The sequence below is a fragment of the Ursus americanus genome, chromosome 21, assembly GCF_024610735.1.
Source record: "Ursus americanus isolate L20-20 chromosome 21, mUrsAme1.1.p, whole genome shotgun sequence".
Lineage (NCBI taxonomy): Eukaryota > Metazoa > Chordata > Mammalia > Carnivora > Ursidae > Ursus > Ursus americanus.
In genome coordinates, this window is record NC_142147.1 from 38,881,140 (window position 1) to 38,898,404 (window position 17,265).

A 17,265-nucleotide genomic window follows, 5' to 3' on the forward strand; every position below is an offset into this window, starting at 1 on the left:
GTCCTGTTGGGAGAACGCGGAGCGTCGCGGGTGGTGCGCAGCGGGCGGGCCTGCGGGGACTGGGGCCGGAGCTGGGCGTGCCGGGGGTCCTCACGGAGGGTGGAGACCGGCCCTGCCACCGGTTTTGGCCGCAAAGTACCTTCCGAGTGAGTGGCGACGGGAAGACCCGGGAAGGGACACGGCCGCGACGGTGCTCGTCTCCCCACGCCGGTCCTCCGGCGGCGAGCGACACGCGGGGAAGATGCTCGAGGTGCTGGTGCTGAAGGTGAGCGAGCGCCTAGTCCTGGCCGGCCGGCCGCCCTCTCCCCGCGCAGGGGCCGCCCCGGCCGGTCACGCCACGCGGGGCTTCGGACCCACGGGTGGGCTTGCTAGATGGGATCCCGGACCCCCGAATGCAGATCCACAGCACGAGATTTCCGTTCAGGTGTGCCCATGTATTATTTGGGACACAGTAAAAAGTTACAAGTTGTTCGTCCGAAACTCATGTTTTTACGAACTCTGCAGCATTAGGGGGGAGGACAGACCGTAACCCCTTCTCCCGCGCTCACCCGTCCCGGGAGGCGCTGGCGGAGAGCCCTCTCGGGCCCCCAGTTCTTGCACACGGGGACCCTCACCTGGGCCCCTCGCCCGACAGGGGTCCTCTCCGGTGGGTCCCCACCTCGGGGCCCCTCGTGGCAACCACCCCTCCACACACGCCCGTCCCGGTTTCTCGCGGGAAACCCTACTCGCTCGCGCCCGGGACAATGGCGGCCCCCTCCCCACGCGTGCGCCCCGGGGCTCCGACCCTCAGTCCTCCGAGCGAAGCTGAAAGGAGGCGGGGCGGGCCCGCAGCTGCAGTTTTCCTGTCTCAAAAGATGCCGGAGACTGAAGGCATGGCGTGTTTGCAAGGTTAGTTGGAGGGAGGAGTTTACAAACCAGAGCAGAGGGGTGTGTTTCCGTCCCTGGGAAAAGGAAATACAAATCTTTTTTTAATTTTTTATTTTTTTTTATTTTTTTAAATCGTGCTTCTGTGGGCAGAGGAGAGGAACGTAGCAAATGATGGGATTTTTAAAAACCATCAACTTTCCCGCTCCTGTTTTAGGTCTTAATGTAATTTATATGAGCAGAGATTCACGGACGTTTGAAGCATCTGATTCTTACAGAGGATTTGCTTCAAGACTTTCAGGGGTTTCAGATCCAACTGGCAAGCTCCTCTCCGTCGCCAGTCCTAAATAGACATCTCCCATTTCTCCTTTAGAAAGACAGGGCTCTTCTAGGGTTGCGGATCCTGGCACGTGCAAATCCACCCGGGCAGAATTTTTGGCAGGAGGAGTTGGATTCTCAGTGCCTCAAACTTGGGAACCAACCCGTCTTAGATCCTTTACCCTGTCAGCTCTCGTCTGGCCACACTTCCGGTTCTTACCTGTTTGCCCTCAAGCAAATTTTCTATACGATATAGGAATAGTTCCCTAAGTGTGGTACAGGTTACCAGGTGTAGTTCTCCGGGTTAATTTAGCTTTTACATGGATGAATTTTTCCCCCCAAGTGCCCATCAATATGAATGGAGAAGCAAAGTGTGGTCTAGACATATAATGGAATATTACTCAGCCTTAAAAAAGGTGAAAATTCTGATACATGTTGTAACATGGATGAACCATCACTTAAGTGAAATAAGCCAAATACAAAAGGACAAATACTATATGATTATACTTACCTGAGGTTCCTAGAGTACTTACATTCATAGAGACAGAAAGTAGAAGGGTGTTTGCTCAGGGGCTGAGTGGAGGGGGGGGATTATAGTTTAAAGGGTATAGAGTTTCAGTTTTGCAAGCTGAAAGGAGTTCTGGAAATGGTGGTGATGGATGTGGTTAATGCCACTGAATACGATTAAGATGGTAAATTTTATGTGTATTTTACCACAATTAAAATTATTAAAAATTTTGTTTTAACAGTTAATATTTGTTGTAACAGATTTTAGAACTAAAAACAGAACTAGCATTACAAGCCTGTTGAGTCTAATGAAGAAAAAGGTGTTGATTAAAAATACGTGTTAAAGCATCCCAGGCAACATGCCATTACGTCAGCAAAGAGTAAGGCAGAGTGCGGTGAGATGCAGTGGCAGTGGCGGATATGGGCTTGTTCCCCCAGAAGGGCTACAGGAGAGGAGGATTAGCCATGGCATCTTTGATAAGAAAGGTGATCGACACCGAAAAAGCCCCCAGGGCCATTGGTCTCACGGTCAAGCTGTGTTCCAGCAGGACTGTTTACATGGACCCTTTAAGTGGACAGGACAGCTTGTGCCAGGGAGGGGTGGCAGGAGTTGAGCAAACACAGTTGACACGGGTGAAATTCTGAAAGCTGCAGCCTGTAACGTCACTAATGGGGTAAAGCAGCTGTTGTGGTCACACGAATGATTTCACCACTGTCCGTGGAATCCACGAACAGTATTTCAAGGGTGGTTTTCCTGCCCAAAGGAGGCCATGTTGAGAATGAAGGTCCAAGGACCTCTCACATCAGCGTGACTCTGAGTGGCCAGATCTTACTGCTTTGTTTGGAATTGTCACAGAGGATTAAAATTAACATCTTAATTTTTACAATCGATGTTGAAGAGTGTAAGTTTGACTGAGATATCTGGAGTTATGGAAATACGAACACTAAGGGGAATTGAACAGAAAATAAAGATTAGATGATGTTGTAAATTACACTTGGATATGCTCATACTACCGAATGTGGGAAAGGAGACGCTCATATTATTACTCAAGGAAGAAAAAAAGTAAAGGAGAATAACAATGTAGGAAATAATAAAGAAAAGGTGGGTTAATCATTCCTGAGAAATAATAAAGAGCACACGTAATTCAATTAAATCCTAGTAATGACGTGAAATACTTAGTTCTCTTGCCAGATAAAATGATTCTGCTTTTATTTGAATAAAATTTAAGTATTCAAGTTTGAATGGTAGGGGTAAAGGAGAAGAAAGTGGACCAAAATTTTATATAGATGATATTTTTCTAATGGGAATACAACAGACACGCAGGGGAAAAAATGTGTAAGGCTGGTGATTACAGTGTGGGCAGTATTGCTGTATAGCCATGGCTGGAAGCAGCCAGTGGTGAGGTTCTCCCCATCTTAGTGAGCCCGTCCCCTTGCACTAGTGCACGTGTTCTCCTGGCTGGTAAAACTGAACCTGGCCTACAGTTTTAAAGTTTTAGAGGAAAATGTTTTTTAAAAAATGAAACATTCTGGAAACTTCAAAGGATCTATGATGCCTTAACAAGTTTTTTTTTTTAAAGATTTTATTTATTTGAGAGAGCAAGAGTGCAAGCATGAGTGGGGAAGGGAGGGAGAAGCAGACTCCCCGCCGAGCAGGGAGCATTATGTCAGGCTCCATCCCAGGATCCTGAGATCATGACCTGAGCTGAAGGCAGACACTTAACCGACTGAGCCACCCAGGAGCACCACCTGAAAAAAATTTTTGAACATCTTTCCAACTTGATATTTTAAAGTTTTCAAATATAAAAACAAGTTACAAAAACCATGTTGAGAATAACCATATGCTCTACACCCTAATTATTAACAGTTTTTTGATTTGCATATTTTTATATATAATATAAAATTTTTTGCTTTTTTGCTGAACCATTTCAGAATTAGTTGAGAATTCTAAATCCTTACACTTGTATTTCCTAAGAACAAAGACTTTCTCTTACATCATCATGATATAATTATCCCACTTGAGAAATTTAACATTGATCCAATACCATAATAAATAGTCTCTGTTCAAATTTCTCCATTTGTCCCAATAATGTCTTCTAAAACTTGTTTTCTCTGCTCTAGGATCCAATAAAAAATTGTACATTGCATTGAGTTGTCATGGCCTCTTAGTCTTCTTTAATTTAGGCCAGTTCCCTGGCTTTTTTGTGTCTTTGATGTCATTGAATTTTATGAAGAACAGGGCCAGTTGCTTTGCAAAATATCACTCAGTTTGGACTTACTTGTTTCTTCATGGTTATGTTTAGGTTAGGCATTTTTAGTAAAATACTGCATAGGCAATATCACATCAGAGGACAAGAAGCTTTTTAAAAAAATCGTCCTTGTGATTAAAAATAATTTAAAATCTAACTTTTTATTAGGAAATATTCTGGACATAAAAAGAAGTATAAAAAATAAAACCAGGGGCACCTGGGTGGCGCAGTCGTTAAGCATCTGCCTTCGGCTCAGGGCGTGATCCTGGCGTTCTGGGATCGAGTCCCACATCAGGCTCCTCCGCTATGAGCCTGCTTCTTCCTCTCCCACTCCCCCTGCTTGTGTTCCCTCTCTCTCTGGCTGTCTCTCTCTCTCTGTTGGATGAATAAATCTTAAAAAAAAAATCACAAATATCTGGACATCCACCACTTAGCTTTGTCAGATCTTTTAACATTTTGCCATGTTTGCTTTGCATCCTTTTTTTAAAGATTTTATTTATTTTAGAGGACATTTGCATGCGCGCGCGAATGCAAGTGGGGGGAGGGGCAGAGGTAGAGAATCTCAAGCAGGCTCCCCACTGAGCGCAGAGCCCATAGCAGGCCTAGATCTCACAACCCGGAGATCATGACCTAAGCCAAAAACCAAGAGCTGGATACTTAACTGATTGAGCCACCCAGGCGCCCCCATTTTCTTTTTTAACCCATAAACTTTTTAAAATTGAGGTATGATTTATATATGGTAAACTTCGTCATTTTTCGTGTAGAATTCTGTGACCTTTAGAAAAATGCATACAGTCCTGTAACCACCACCACCGCAGAGAGCAGTTCCGTCACTCCTCCGTTACCTTGTGCTTTGTAGTCCTTTCTTTGCCCCAAATCCGCTGCAACCACTGATCTTTATCTTCCCTGTTCTTTTGCCTTTTCCAGGATGTCTTAAAAATGGAAATGTGCGCGTGGAGTCAGCAGTAGGACGCAGAAGCCTGAGGCTTCTCTGCTTCGGTGTTTGCATTTGAGACCCACCTGGGTTGTTGCACGAATCGTGAAAGTCTTCCTTCTTACTGCTGAGCAGTCGGTAGTGTATGAATGTGCAACAGTTTGTCCAGCCACCAGCGGGAGGCCATTTGAGTTGTTTCTTGTTTGGGGAGATTATAAGTAAAGCCGCTGTGACCTTTTCAGACAGGTTTTTGTGTGAACACAAGTTCCATTTTCGTGGCTAAATAACTAGGCTTGGATTACCTGTTTGTTTAACTTCATGAGAAAATTCTCCACAGTGACGGTACAATTATGTGTTCCCATCAGCAATGTGTAAGAGTGTGAGAGTTCTAGCTGCAGGGCACCTAGAATCTGGGCTGTTGATCTTGGGGTTGTGAGTTTGAGCCCCATGTTGGGTGTAGAAATTACTTAAAATCTTTGAAAGAAAAAAAAAGTTGTAATTGCCCTGAATCCTCACCAACACAAGATGTGGTCAAGTTTCATAGATTTCAGCCGTTCTGCTAATGTTTAGTTAGTGTGTAGTGGTATCGCATTGTGGTTTTAATGTACACTTTCTAATGATGAATAATATGTTAATCGTCTTTCCATGTGCTTATTTGCCATCCTTCCATCTCTTTTGGTCAAGTGTCCGTTTGGATCTGTCCATTTCTCTAATTGGTCATTTTCTTGTTGAGTGTTTAGAGATTATATATTGTGGATGAAGTGCTTTTTTGGATGTGATGCAGATATCTTCTCCCAGTTTATGACTTCTTTCTCTTAACAGTGTCTTTCAACGAGCAGAAGTCTTTAATTTGGATTAAGTACAATTTATCAGTTTTTCGCTTGTACAAATTATACTTTTGGTGTTATGGCTAAAATCTTTGCCTAACGCGCAGTCATAAAAGATTCCCCCCATGGATTCCTTTAGAAATTTTATAGTTTTATGTTTTACATTTAGATACAGGGTCCATCGGAGTTAATTTTTGTATCTGGTACGAAGAATGGATCAAAGTTCATTTTTGTGTGTACGGATAACTGATTGTTCTGGTATCATTTGTTAAAAACTACCCTTTCTGCATCAAATTACTTTTGTGCCTTTATTGAGAATCAGTTGACCATATATGTGTGGGTCTGTTTCTCTTCTGTTGGTTTATGTCCGTGCTTTCTCCAGTAGCACAGTGTTCTGGTTACTGTAGCTTTTTAGTAAGTCTCGAAATCAGGTGGAATGAGTCTTCCAACTATTTTGTTCTTTTTCAGAATTTTTTGGGCCGTTCTAGTTCCTTTGCCTTTCCAGTAAGAATTTCATAGTGAGTTCATTGATTTCTCAGTCGTGCTGGAACTAAGTTGTATTTATAGGTGATTGTGGGAAAAATCAACATCTTAATCCATGAACATGGCATATTGGCATTAAAGGCCTTCCTTGAGCTATTTGATCGCCTTGTGTACCTTCCAACACACACATTTTGCATGTATTTTATTAGATTCATTCCTGAGTAATCCTGTTTTTTGGTGCTGTTGAAAATGGTTTTTTTTTTTTTAATTTAAATATCCAGTTTCCATTGCTATAGATGTATGATTGAGTGTATTATATGCCCTTGTGCCCTGGAACCTTGTTAGAGCCACTTACTAGTTCTAATATGTTTTTTGTAGATTCCTTAAGATTTTCTACGGAGGTATTGTTTGTGAATAGAGACAGTTTTCTTTCTTCATTTCCAGTCTTGCTGACAACATTTTTCTTATTTTGTTATATCGACTAGGGCTTCCAGTATGGTGTCGAATAGGAGTAGAGAGCGCGCTACTGGTAACACTTTCTTTCTTTCTTTTTTTTTTTTTTTTTGGTATGTTTTACCTTGTAGTTCTGGAATTATCTTTTCCAAAGGTTTTTTTCTTTTTAATAGTTTCCATTTCTTACATGAAATTCTCTTCTTTAGTAAACACACGAATTCAGTACGACCATCTTGGCCTTAAGTTGTTCAGCGTATTTCTAACCGCTGCTTTGACTTCCTTGCCGTTTCATGTCAACCCCTGGGTGGTCTTGGGTTCACTTCTGACTGCTTTTGTCCTTGGCCACACATCCCATTTTCATCCCCGCACAGCTAGTAACCGCTACGCGGGATATTGCAGCGATGGTGAAGGGCGTGGACCAACGCTTCAGTCCCTCGCGGCGCGCACCGTCTGGGAGGCTTGGTTCATCCTCTCTGAGCCCGTTTGCCCTTGCTAGAGCATACTGTGTCTGTCCAGGAGCGCGGTCTGAGTTCGCAGGCGGGGCACGGCAGGGGTTTCCGCGGAGAGCCTGCGGGGCCTACTGAGCGTACTCTTGAATTTGGCCGGACTCCCCTGCAGACTTTCCCAGTGATGGGTGCCAAAGACAGACAAAGGCAGACGCTCGTTAGAGCATTTGCTGCCGGCAGTAGGGGCAGGAGCTGGGAAAGGGCAGAGGGGGCCGAGCATTTTGAGGCAAGATCGAGGAAGAGGAGGGGAGGGGCTCCAGGCATCCACGGACCAAGGGCTGGTCAGTGCCTGCTAGCTGAGAAGAAGGTTCCAGGTGGCAGCCATGGCTTTCAGGCCCTCGAGACGTACTCCTGAGTAGCGGGAGATACAGACACATTTCAAAGGGACGGGGAGGACTGGCACCTGTCAGCCCTTTAGAGGAAATGCTCACAGAAAGGCAGGTCGAGGGTCTCTGTCCAAAGCCGGCTAGAATTCTACAGACCGTAGTTTGTCCTGGCAGCCTTGAGCTTCCCCAGGCAGGCAGTTGGGGGGCGAGCGTCATCCCCGGGACTGGGCCTCTTGGTTCAGAGGTTTGGGGAGGTGCCATGGCACGAGTTTGCCGTTCTCACGGGCAGCAGCTAAAACTGTGGTGTTTCTGTCCGCCTTCTCCTGGTCGCTCTCCTCTGGGCCGCTGGGCTCTCACTGTGCCATGCAGGCTGGCCAGGGCCTTGGCTCTCCCCGCTGCGGCTCTTTCAGGATTTCTCCTGTCAACGTACAGTTACTCTCGTAGCCCAGAGCTCCCTTCTCAGGTTCCTCAGGCCACAGACACTGCAGTTTTCTGCCTGGGTTGCAGCCCGTCCTCCTGGACTAGAAAAGCTGTAAGGAAGCACGGATCTCACCCAAGACCAGTCCTCCTTGCGAAGCGTCCAGTCCGTGCAGTTTCTGTTCTCTTCAGTGCCTTCATATTTGTTATTTTATATTTTTTCCTGGACTGATGATTGTTAGGTGGGATTAGTCCATGTAAACGACTCTGCTACACCTGGCACCAGAATGGCCCACTGTTCTTTTTTTCCAACTATTTACTATAAAAATCGTCAAATATTTAGAAAAATAGAATATTACCATGAGCACCTGTTCCCCAGCCACCTGGTACCTAGGATCCGAAGTCTTGGGATGTCATTGCTTTTAGGTCCTTTCAGTAGGCAGAGTTAAGAAGTAAATACACTTGGAAGGTCATGAGTTCCTATTGATATTTTCAAGTCAAATTTAACTTTTTATTGTACATCTCTACTGTGCATCTATTGTACTCTCTAACAATGAAAATCTTGATTTCCAATGACACTGGTATATATCAAGATACATTCACAGAAGTCTGACTTTCGTCACCGAAAGTCAGGGCCTTTTTTTCCTGGCTTCCTATAGGTAATAACTTGTATTTGCTTTGGTTTATCTGCTGTCATTTCTTATTTTAAATATGAACAGAATATACATGTATTCATATTTCCTTCTCTTTTTTACAAAAGACATAGCATATTGCAAACATGGACACTTGCTTTTGTATTTTATTATGAATATTTTAAAAATACAGGAGATGAGGCCCCTGGGTGGCTCAGTTGGTTAAGTGTCTGCCTTCAGCTCAGGTCATGATCCCAAGGTCCTGGGATGGAGACCCATGTCGGGCTCCCTGCTCAGCAGGGAGTTTGCTTCTCCCTCTCCTTCTGCCCCCCTGCTCATGTTCTGTCTCTCCCTCTTTCTATCTCAAATAAATAAAATCTTTAAAATAATACAGGAGATGAAGGACATTGATCCCTGCTTTTTGCATCATAGCACGTAATTAAAAATTACTGGCATATTATTGGTTATGTGGCTTTTCAAACTTTTACATGTTTTAGAATTTTATCCTTGCATCTTTTACCTTTTATCCAGCTTAACTGAAATATAATTAGCATACAACATTGTATAAGTTTAAGGTGTACAGCGTGATGATTTGATCTGAATTGACCATCTTTTTTACCTTTGGTCTGACCTTTTAACACAGAGGTGCTCATCTAGAATTTGTTACATCACTTAAACCACTAAGTTATCGTGCCTCGAAAGTTTATTATTTTATGGTTCTGCTTTTTAAACCATGCATTGTTTTGTCTGTCTTTTAAAAATTTTTTACAGATTGAAGATCCAGGATGCTTCTGGGTTATTATAAAGGGCTGTAGTCCCTTTTTAGATCATGAAGTTGATTATCAAAAACTAAATAGGGCCATGAATGACTTCTATAATAGCATGTGTCAAGATATAGAAATAAAACCGTTAATGTTGGAAGAAGGGCAGGTATGTATCTAAGTGCGCTGTAAGCACTGTGTCTTGAAATACTACTTAAAATGTACACATTTTGGCAATAAAAGCTTTTAGAGTATTTTAATTGCTCATAAACGTTGCCTTGTGTTAGGTTCTTTGAGCTGCATGAGATTGGGGCTGGTGTTGGAAAGCAGAGGTTGTAGAAGATTCATGTGGGGCAGGGGGACATGGGGTGTCATCCAGATTCAAGCATCGGGCCACCCTCCTGGGACTAGGAACCGGAGGGCTATTCTAGATCTATCACAGGTGTGGGGGCCTCAGCCGAGGCGGCCTGGGGGTTTTCAGTCTAGGGCCAGTCCCTCCCTTTTGCTGCTCATGACTTTGCCCAACTCTCACGCTTGTGTATTTTCCTTACCTCACATCACGGCCCCTTCTTCCTTTCTTGCCTCCTTGGCTCCTGGGCCCATTGTTTGATTCTCTCTGCAGGTCAGTCACTTTTCAGAAGAGTTTGAATTTTTCTACTGGGAAAGGTTTATAAACTATGAAAAGCATTAGAAATAACTTGAATTCCTTCCCCCTTTCAAAAAAAATCTTCTTTAGTTATATTTATTATTTTTTCCCATACCATTGACTTGTTGAAGAGAGGAAACCTAGTTAATTGTCCTTTTAAAACAGTCCACATTTTGGATAGTGTGAGTGCCTCCTTGTGGTGGTGCTGAACTTTCCTCGTCTCTCCACTTCTATTTTATCTGGACTGGTAGTTAAAGATAAAGCTTTGATTAGATTCAGGGTCACGTTTTTGCCCCCTCAGAGTGATTGGGCTATGAGCTGCTGCTTGCATTGAATTGGGAGGTACGGGCACTGTTGGCAAAGCCCAGCGGATTCGGAAGGCGACACCTGAGCCCTGCCTGGAGGTGGTACCCATCAGCTTTTCCTGCAGTGGAGGCACCATCCCGTGACCAGCACGGCCTGAAGCAGCCCTTCTGTTTAACTTTTCACATTCCTTCTGCGATCTTGAGGTGGACTTCGTCTGCAGAAAACTATTCGCCTGCAGTCGATGCTGGAAAGGTAGACGCGTTGCTTGATTCTTTCCCTTACCAGCGTTCGTGCCCAGCTGTGTACGCGGGCATCCAGAGGTCTGTGCTGTTTTTCTCTCCTCCTCTTCATTCTTAAAGTACTGTATTGAACTCATGGCTTTTAATATATTCATCAGCTGCAATCCTTGTTCTTGAGGCTTAAATTGCCCCACTCTGGGTTGGTGGAAGCCCTGTAAGCCACCAGTTCAAAGCCGGCTGGCCGCGTGAATGATTACCTGTTCACACCATTCCTACAAATTACCTTGACTTCAGTGCTGACCAGAAACACCCTCCGTCTTTGGCAAGATTTCTCTCAAGTTATTTGACTTTGGAGTTATGGAGGCTCCCAAGAGCCCCTCCCTGGCAAAGTGGCTGCTCCATGGCATCCGGCTTCAGTTCTGGAACGCGGCAATCTCCCATCGGCTGGCTTCTTCCCCGTGGGATGCAGCTCTCTCCCCGCAGGGCCTTGTAAGAGCCTGTGGTCGGCGTCTGGTTTGCCGGTCTGGGTCGAAATCGAGTCCACTCTGGCCTGGCAGTCCCATGGGATGGTCAGGACAACAGGCGGTTGTCACTCCTGCCGGGTAGTTTCCCTAAAATGGGGCTGCAGGCACGCATTGATTTCTTGAGTCATTCAGCAAGGGGTCGTTGAAGGCTTCGTGCATGGCAAGCACTGTTGTAGGTGCTGGGCACGTGGTGGTACAGAAGACAGTCACGTCGTCCTGGAGGCAGCTGTCAGTTGTGACAGGTAGTACACAGTAGTAACAAACGTTAGCAGTAACAGCCACCTGGAGCGGAATGGGGAAGGTGAGCCTGGGGGGGAGATTCTTCAGGGGTCTGGCAACGTGCTTGACAGTATATTTCTAAGCTTTGTTTTCTGACTTAAGAAGGCAAAGCAATGGATTTTCTTTATTTTACTTTCAAAAGTCTGTCCTGAGTTAAGGAGTTGGCGTGACTGAAGTAAGAGAAGCCTGAAGTCAGACTCTGGTTCCCAGTGCTCTGTTTACCAGCCAGCAGGGGTCAGCATGGGCAGCCCAGCCTCCTCCCTACCTTTCCTCTTCCGGAAGGTGGAATGTGGGCTGAGATGGTTTGGGGGTGCCTTTGTGTTCTCTCCCGTGACTGGGGGTTTTAACACCGAGGTTTTTATTTTGTAGGTCTGTGTGGTGTATTGTCAGGAACTGAAGTGTTGGTGCAGGGCTGTTATTAAGTCCATTGTGTCTTCGGCAGACCATTACCTGGCAGAATGTTTCCTTGTGGATTTTGCCAAGTACATCCCAGTGAAATCTAAAAAGTACGTACGTGTTTATTTTGCCTTTGCTCTGTAGGGAGACGAATATCAGATTTAAAGGAGAGGGTCAGTTTTCACAGCGAGAAGATAGAGGTCATAGAACTGGAATGTTCTTAGCTTCCCGTGGGGACAGCTTGCAGATTCTGGTTCTACACGCAGTCAGTGTTGGGGCTGGTGGTTTCAGTGAGGATCCGGGGCCACTGGGCCCTCCTTCCACCTTCCTTCCTGGCAAGGGCAGGTGCTCCAGGCCTCCCCTCTGGTGTGTTCCTGTGATGCGGTGGGTCCTTCCAGAGGCTGGGCTGTAGGAAAGACTCCACCTGGAGGCGGAAAGTCGTCTGGTCCCCACAGAAGGGGTGTGGGGTCAGGTATTGGGGAGCAGAGCACCTGTTCAAGTACTCCTGGTCGTTTTTCTTAGCAGAGTGAGGGTGTGACCCACAGTCACATAAGACGGGGAGGAAGGGGCCCTCATTATCTCCAGGACCACCCACTAACAGTCATTAGAAAACACTAGCAACACGTCAGCTTTTGTGTTTGTGGTAATTTTTCATAGTTTCCTGTCCCAGAGTAAGAGGATATCAGTTTAATAATTAACGTGAGGACCTTTCTTCCAAAAGAGTATTCTTAAAACAAGAGTAAAGAATTTCATGGCAGAAGGACTTCTCAGACATTGGGAATTTGCAAATACTTAAAAAAAGTAGATGCCTTTCTGGCTTGTGATTCTGCACCTTTATAACCACAATTGTTATCAAAGTAAATGTTGTGTTTAATTGGGGGAGATCTTTAGTATTTGGAGTTTGGGGCAAGAGAAGCCCATGATCAAACAGTGTAGGGGGAGGTTTTGACGGACAGTTAGAATGGGCACCTGTTTCTGGACTGTCGAGATGAGGTGGCGAGGCTGCCCATGCAGGGCTTCCAGAACCGCTTCTGTGGAAACGGTACGAGCAGGTGGTCTGTCACTGGCTGGAAGAATGGAAATAAGGTGCCGAGCAACAGATTTATCAAATCTCAGCCCCTCTTTTTGTGCAGAATCGATAAATACTAACTATAAAAACATCTGCTGAAAAACCACAACAAACATCTGCTCATTTACAGAAACTGTAATTCGGGTTGTGTATTAAGATTGAAATTTGAAAATCTTAAGTAGAATTGACTTCACAGGATTGTCCATTATTTCCTAGTGTTTCCTTGTCTGAGGAGCCTTTGTTAGAAGCTGATTTTTCTAATTCTTCCACCACCACACCATGCAGTTTTAACACTAAAGATACTCTGAATATCTATGTAGGTACTATTCATATATCTTCTGCTTTTTTCCTAAGACGAGTAAGATTCTGTTCCCTCCCCCGCCCTTCCAGCAGCTGGGGGCTGGATTAGAAACAAAGAATTGGCTTGGGTGTGTTTTAGGGATGTCAATTGCAGGGGCAAACTCTAAGGAAATCTTTTCTATACAAGTTTTTTTTTGTAACGGAGCTATTTCTGTTTCACTGTGAAGCATCCGAGTTGCAGTAGAAACTTTTATGCAGCTTCCCTACCGAGCGAAAAAATTCAGGCTGTACTGCACGAAGCCTGTTACATTACACATTGACTTCTGTGAAGACAGCACTAAGATCGTGTAAGTACTGCTGGTGACCGATGCTGAAGCGTGGGTAAAAGTCTGAAACCGAGTGTGTGAGGTTTATGTGGAATGTGTTCCCCTTGTGAACCGCTGAGTGATTCCAGAGGCCTCTTTGTTCTTAAGGAGACATCTCCTGAGTTGGTGTGCATTGCACCTGGCTGTGAGCGGAGCTCTCTGGGCAGCCCCCCTTCCAGATGTTGCAGTGGAAGGGCTTAGAGGGGCCCCTGAGCTCTATGCTCTGGGATGAATTTTAATTTGCAAAAAGTAATAGATTACCTGTAAAGAGAAAGGCTGGTACACAGGATCATGGAGCATTAAAAAAAAAAAGTCCATTGCATTTTTCTCCAGCTCCGCCCCCCCCAGAACTGTTCAGGCTTGGAACTTGAAGACCTCATTCAGTGCTTTATATGCATTCATTTGTGTGGAGGCTTTCATGAAAATTAGAACCTCCTGCCTTGTTTGCAGATTTAACTCAATTAAGAGTGCGCTGAAGCTCTTGTTGGTACCTGCACCGCCTTCTCCTGTTATCTTTCTGGGTGAACATAACTGGTTACTTGTGTATGTAACCGTTCCTCTCTTGAGAGCCAGCTAGATTGTTGGCAGACCGCTGTGCACTGCACATTTCCATGAGAATATGGATAAATCCAAATAAAACATGGGTGTGAAGATGTGGATGTGGGTGCCCATAAGCACACATCACCCCTCCCCTCTCTATGCCCTGTTTTCCTGGTCTTGGGCCACATCGTCCGTGTTTGTGCAGGACTCACCAGGGTCCCCGCCCTGGGCACTGTGGTGGCAGGGATATGGCTGCGCTCTACACTGTCTGGACTGAGTTTATAGATTTATAGATTTGTTTATAGATTTGGTCGAATGGCCCTCCAAGAGGACTGGCGATGTGTACTCGCATCGCGGGGGTACAGAGGGGGCCGCTTTTCCACACAACTTTGACTATCGTCAAGCTTTATCATTTTTGCTTGTTTGCTGTGTGAAAATGGTATTTTGTTTTCATTTGTATTTTTCTAATTTGTAAAGTTGAGTATTTCTTCATGTGGTTATTTGTGTGTGCGTGTGTGTGAGAGAGACAGACAGACACACACACGGACTGAATGATTGGTTTACCTGTGAATAGCTTAGATTGATTTTTCTCTTGGTCCATTTTCTTATTAGAAATCTACTTCATTTTGTTTTTAACTTACTAGGTAATTTTGTGTGTGTGTAGCAAGGGTTTAAAACCACTAACTTCATTTTTTTTTTACTTCCTTTTAGGAATGCTTTGTGATTTTCTTGAAGTAATGTGCTTAATATCTTTTTTTAGTAAAGTAAAATAATACCTTCACCTTGGCGTGGGGCTAGGTGCTTTATGTCCATTACCTCATTTGATACCGAAAACAGCCCTTGGAGGATGATGGTGGCATCAAACCATCATTGATTTGGACAATCAAACCAGCAGAGAAGCCTAAAACATAGCACTCTCCCCTTATGTATTTTTATTCCTTGCTTTGAAATACTGGTTTCTCTTCATCTTCTACTGCCTACAGCTCTTCTTACGACTTCCTTTCCAGAGCACAGGAAAGGGCAAGATGATAGAACGTGGGAGACAGAGGACAGGTGTCGGCAGGGTGTGGATGCCGTGAGAGACTGGCTGGCGGCTCTCCCCTGGCCTCTCTCTCCGTGTTGGTCTCACCAGCACATTTGGAGCCCTCGCTCTGTGCCAGCCTGTGCTGGACGCTGCATGCACAGCATCCCCACTCCAGGGGGCTTGTGTTCTGGCTGGAGAGACAGATAGGGCCCAGGTCACTGGTGCTGGAACAGACGATGCCCTGGGGGCAGGCACAGGCCGCTTAGGAAGCCCCAGGATGGGCCCGTTCTCCGTGAGTCTCTGCACTGGGTGCAGGTGGCAGTGGTGAGAGGAGCCCATTGCAGGGTGCGGCTGGGATCGTCACCCCCAAAGCAGAGCCAGGCATCATATGTTCAACACGTAATGTCAGAAACATCCAGCGTATGGCTTACAAAGTGATGTTGGTGTCCTAGCCTCAGATTTTTATTTGATAAGGTTGCATCTGTTTACTGTTCCAGACCTGCCAAGAAGTGGGACAGCGCAGCTATTCAGTACTTCCAGAACATCCTAAAAGGTAAGGTGCGTCACCATCGCAGCCTGCTTTGAACTGACGCCCAGGCTGGTTTATCTTTCCATTGACGAGGGGGTTTGAGATGCGCACATTCAGCTGTTTGCCCCTCCTCATGGGTTCATCTGTTACCTGGGACTCCTTCCACCCCGTATTACAGCGCCCCTGTGCCCCTGAAGGTTTGGGGGTGGATGTGGACATCAGTACTTGAGAGTTAAAATGAGAAAGGGGCTGTTTGGGTGAGGGGCCCTTCATTTGTGTGGGTTGCACTCTGCAAAATATACGTACACGCATTTCATGAAGCAACAGGTGATGCAAAGCTGAACTTCGCTCGTGGATACTGATTGTTTGTGACCATTATTGCCGATTTCAGAGGTGTAGTCTGTCTCAGAGCAGCTGTCCGGCGTGCTCTCTTTATTTTCTATTGTTGGTGGTGAAGTACAGCCTCATGGGCCGTCTGTCCTGACCCCTGGCCGGCAGGAGCCAAGTCCCTGTGCCCATCGCCTGGGGCTGCTCTGAGAAGTGGGTGTGAAATGCCTGGGGTGCTGGCCCCTCTCCTGTGCTGGCCCCCGTCTGGCCAGAGGAATAGCCAGATGCTGGGCCCCTGGGGGAACGGGGAGGTTGGGAGGGCCTGCGGCTTTGGAGTCTGGGCCCTTGTGAGCCCCTGGGGGGACACTGGAGATGCAGGTGTGGGGGAAGCGGAGCACCTGGGACAGCATCCTGCCCCGCCCCGCCGCTTCCCTGCAGCCTTCTCTGAGCCCGGCCTCCTGCCCTGTACACGACAGTGACGGTTGTGAAGTGAAACACGTGTGTGAAGGACTGAGCCTGGTGCCTGAAGGTGCCTGGGCCTGGAGCTGCTGTTTGGGTGCTTGGGTCTGAGTTGCTGAGAGCTCTGACTTACAGGGTGTTGGCAGGGTGGAACAGACTCAGATGAAAGACTGGGTGGGAAGTGGGTTTGGGAACTGTGTGAGGGAAGAGGGCCAAGAACTGCTCGAGGAGGTTTGCAGGGGGCAGGGGGCAACGGCTGTGGATGGGGATGGCAGGTACGTGGCTGACCCCATGCCAGGAGAGTCTTTACCTCCGCTCGCCTCCCACAGACGACTTCTGCTCCAAGCCCCCCCACCCCCGGGAGGAAGCCGGTAGATATGGTGACTCTGGGTGACCCTAAGTGGTTAGTACAGATTAATAGGTGGAATTGTTTCAATATCAGCTGGTTTATTTCTTCTCATTTCTGTTATTTAGCAACCACGCAGGTGGAAGCCAAATTATGTGCTGTGGAAGAAGATACTTTTGAGGTCTACCTTTATGCAACTATAAAAAATGAAAAAGTGAGTGAAAGATTTGTATTTTAAGGGCTTCAGAGGGGAGGGGGGTGGGGGAATGGGATAGGCTGGTGATGGGTAGTAAGGAGGGCATGTATTGCATGGTGCACTGGGTGTTATACGCAACTAATGAATCAGCGAACTTTACACCAAAAACCAGGGATGTACTATATGGTGACTAACATAATAAAAAATATTATTACAATAAAAAATGTTTTATCCTTATTTAAATTTTTTATTTTGACAAAATGGAGCAAACTCCAAGGAAAAGAATGTCATTCACACAGCATGGACATTTTTTGTTTTTGTTTTTTTTTGGAGAGAGGGCAGGGGAGCAGCGAGGGAGAGAATCTCAAGCAGGCTCCATGCTCAGTGTGGAGCCCAGTGCGGGGCTCGCTCTCACGACCCTGAGATCATGATGTGAAACCAAG

General features: G+C 45.9%; 1 protein-coding gene across 1 annotated transcript in view; it reads left to right on the forward strand.

Moving 5' to 3' along the window:
• The window catches only part of TDRD12 (tudor domain containing 12), a 67,063-nt gene that overhangs the window by 7,437 nt on the left and 42,361 nt on the right, over positions 1-17,265 (forward strand). The window contains exons 3-8 of the mRNA XM_045796158.2: positions 137-265; positions 9,288-9,446; positions 11,641-11,777; positions 13,264-13,383; positions 15,463-15,518; positions 16,755-16,840. Of these exons, the coding sequence (XP_045652114.2) occupies positions 137-265; positions 9,288-9,446; positions 11,641-11,777; positions 13,264-13,383; positions 15,463-15,518; positions 16,755-16,840 (687 nt within the window). The remainder of the gene's footprint in view (positions 1-136; positions 266-9,287; positions 9,447-11,640; positions 11,778-13,263; positions 13,384-15,462; positions 15,519-16,754; positions 16,841-17,265) is intronic.